Genomic DNA, 3,278 nt, shown 5'->3' with positions numbered 1-3,278 from the left:
CGTGCTGAATTTGGCACGTCTATGCCAATTTGGAAAAATTCACTCTCAATTTACTGACTGCTTCTGATTTTTGCTGCACGGACGTGCAATGTTCTGCACGTCCGTGCAAACATGATGCTGCATGTTCTCTTTTTGTTTTTTCTTTATTTTTTTATTATTTTTTTTATAATAATAATAAAATTATTAATATCACCATTATTATTATGATTTTTACTAAGCCTACTACTTCACATCCAAGAATATTTTTCTTACTACTCTTTTCATCAATACCTACAAAAGATATTAAGAGAAAAGTTAGTAATAATAATAAAAATTATGGAAAAGAAATAATAGTTTATTAGAGAAGGGGGGTAAGAAACTCGGGTTTCCTCTCGGAAGCGCTCTTTTAACGTCACTAGCTTGACGACATTGCATTATCAATGAGAGGAAGGAACATCAAACTCATCAAGGTGAACGACCTTGGCTTCTTCATGCACAAAACCGTCAAAGTATGGCTTTAGCCTTTGGCCATTCACTTTGAACGGTTCACCATTGTATTTTGAGATTTCAATAGCACCATATGGAAACACCTTCTTAACGATAAATGGTCCACTCCATCTTGACTTGAGCTTACCCGGAAACAACTTCAACCGAGAATTGAATAGTAGGACCTTGTCACCTTCTTTAAACTCCCATTTTCTAATATGCTTGTCATGCCAAACCTTGGTCTTTTCCTTGTAAATCCGTGCACTCTCATATGCATCCAACCATAATTCTTCCAAGGCCTGGAGGTCAAGCAACCTCTTTTCACCGGCACTTTGAAGGTCCAAATTCAACGTTTTGACGGCCCAATGAGCACGATGCTCAAGTTCTACCGGCAAATGGCATGATTTCCCATAAACAAGCTTGTATGGTGTGGTGCCAATGGGAGTTTTGAATGCGATGTCGTAGGCCCATAGATCATCATCAAACTTTGTAGACCAGTCTTTCCTAGACCTATCCACCGTTTTCTCAAGAATCATTTTTATCTCCCGATTTGAAATTTCAGCTTGACCACTTGTTTGGGGGTGGTAAGCCAATGACACCTTGTGCCTCACACCATATTTCTCAAAAAGAGCTTGAAAGGATCGCTTTGCAAAATGTGAACCTCCATCACTAATAACGGCTTGCGGCACCCCGAACCTTGGGAAAATTACTCTTTTGAAGAGCTTGACAACTACTTTAGCATCATTAGTAGGAGATGCAACCGCTTCTACCCACTTTGACACGTAATCAACGGCCACAATAATGAACTTATTCCCAAAAGAGGTCGGGAAAGGCCCCATAAAATCAATGCCCCATGCATAAAAAATCTCTAACTCAAGAATGTTGTTCAAAGGCATCTAACTTCTTCTTGAAATATTACCGGTTCTTTGACACCGGTCACAAGCTTTCACTACACCCCACACATCTTTGAACATTGTGGGCCAATAAAAACCACATTGTAAGATTTTCGCTAAAGTTTTGTTAACACTCATATGCCCTCCACAAGGTGAGGTGACACATTGTGATAACATCTTCAATCTCATCATCCGGAACACACCTTCTAAAAAGGCCATCAACACTTTGTTTGAAGAGCAAGGGGTCGACCCAAAAATATTGGCGGATATCATGTAGAAACTTCCTTTTTTGTTGATAGGAGAGGTCGGGAGGAAGAATAGAAAGATAGATAGTTTGCAATGTCTGCAAACCATGGTGTCGGTGTTTGTAGAATAACAAATAGTTGATCATCCGAAAATGAATCGTCGATTGGCAAGTTATCAAGTTCACCTACAAAGATAGGCAACCATGAAAGATGATCGGCCACAACATTTCGGCACCCTTCTTTTCTCTAATCTCAATGTCATAGTCTTGTAAGAGAAAGACCCACCGTATCAATCTTGGCTTTGGTTCCTTCTTGGACAAGAGGTACTTAAAGGCCGAATGGTTGGTGAAGACTATGAGTTTAGATCCCAACAAGTAGGACCTAAACTTCTCAATTGCGTGAACAATGGCTAGAAACTTCTTTTCCGTGGTTGCGTAATTCCTTTGTGCATCATCCAATGTTTTGTTTGTGTAGTAGATAGCATGGAGCTTCTTATCCTTCCTTTGTCCAAGAACACACCCAATGACAAAATTCGAAGCATCACACATAAGCTCAAAAGGAAGCTCCCAATTAGGGGGTTGAATGATAGGAACCGAAATCAATGCCTCCTTCAACCTATCAAATGCTAGCAAACAATCATTAGTAAACACAAAAGAAGCATCCTTTACCAACAATTGAGTGAGCGGCTTTGCGATTTTTGAAAAATCCTTTATGAACCGGCGGTAAAAACACGCGTGTCCAAGAAATCTCCTTATCCCCTTCACATTTGTAGCCGTGGGAGGCGCTCAATGACCTCAATTTTGGCACGATCTACTTCAATGCCCCTACTAGAAATTACATGACCAAGAACAATTCCTTCTTCTACCATGAAATGACATTTTTCCCAATTCAAGACCAAGTTCACCTCTTGACATCTTTTCAACACTTTAATCAAATTCAAAAGGAAAATGTCAAAAGATGAACCAAAAACAGAAAATTCATCCATGAATACTTCAATTGATTATTCAAGCATGTCGGAAAAAATAGACATCATACACCTTTGAAATGTGGAAGGTGCATTACAAAGTCCAAATGGCATCCTTCGATAAGAAAAGGTGCCAAAAGGACATGTGAATGTAGTCTTTTCTTGGTCCTCGGGTTGGATTGGGATTTGGAAGAATCCCGAATATCCATCCAAGAAGCAATAATGACTATGAGATGCTAGTCTTTCCAATATTTGATCAATAAAGGGGAGAGGAAAGTGGTCTTTTCGGTGGATTTATTCAATTTTCTATAACCAATGCACATCCTCCACCTGGTGAGTGACCTTGTAGAAATGGTCTCACCTTTATCATTCTTAATGATTGTCATGCCTCCTTTCTTAGGCACAACTTGAACCGAACTAAGCCACTTACTATCGTAGATAGGGTAGATTATGCTCGTTTCAAGAAGTTTTAAAACTTCTTTTTCTCAACTTATTTAATGTTTGGATTGAGCCTTCTTTGATGCTCAATTGAAGAAGCATGATCATCATCAAGTAATATTTTATGCATGCAAATTGTGGGACTTATCCCCTTAATCTCATCAATTTTGTACCCAATGACATCTCTATACTCCCTTAGAACAACTAGGAGTTTATCAAGAGAGACATCATCGAGTTTGGCATTGATAATAACGGGATAAGCCTCACTATCAT

The 3,278-nt window shown here is 39.0% G+C and overlaps 1 protein-coding gene across 1 annotated transcript; it reads right to left on the bottom strand.

The window, feature by feature from the left end:
• Positions 1-416: 416 nt before the first annotated feature.
• Positions 417-1,001, bottom strand: LOC145624987 (uncharacterized). Its single transcript, XM_081678070.1, has one exon. It carries the CDS (start codon positions 999-1,001, stop codon positions 417-419), a length of 585 nt encoding a protein of 194 aa, XP_081534196.1.
• Positions 1,002-3,278: the final 2,277 nt, after the last annotated feature.

Source organism: Chenopodium album, chromosome 3 (genome assembly GCF_948465745.1).
Source record: "Chenopodium album chromosome 3, dcCheAlbu1.1, whole genome shotgun sequence".
NCBI lineage: Eukaryota > Viridiplantae > Streptophyta > Magnoliopsida > Caryophyllales > Amaranthaceae > Chenopodium > Chenopodium album.
The sequence above is the reverse complement of the archived record's forward strand: the minus strand, read 5'-3'. Positions and strand labels throughout refer to the sequence as shown.

Coding starts and splice junctions, on each gene's coding strand:
- LOC145624987 (XM_081678070.1), bottom strand. CDS start 1,001: ATGATTCTTGAGAAAACGGTGGATAGGTCTAGGAAAGACTGGTCTACA.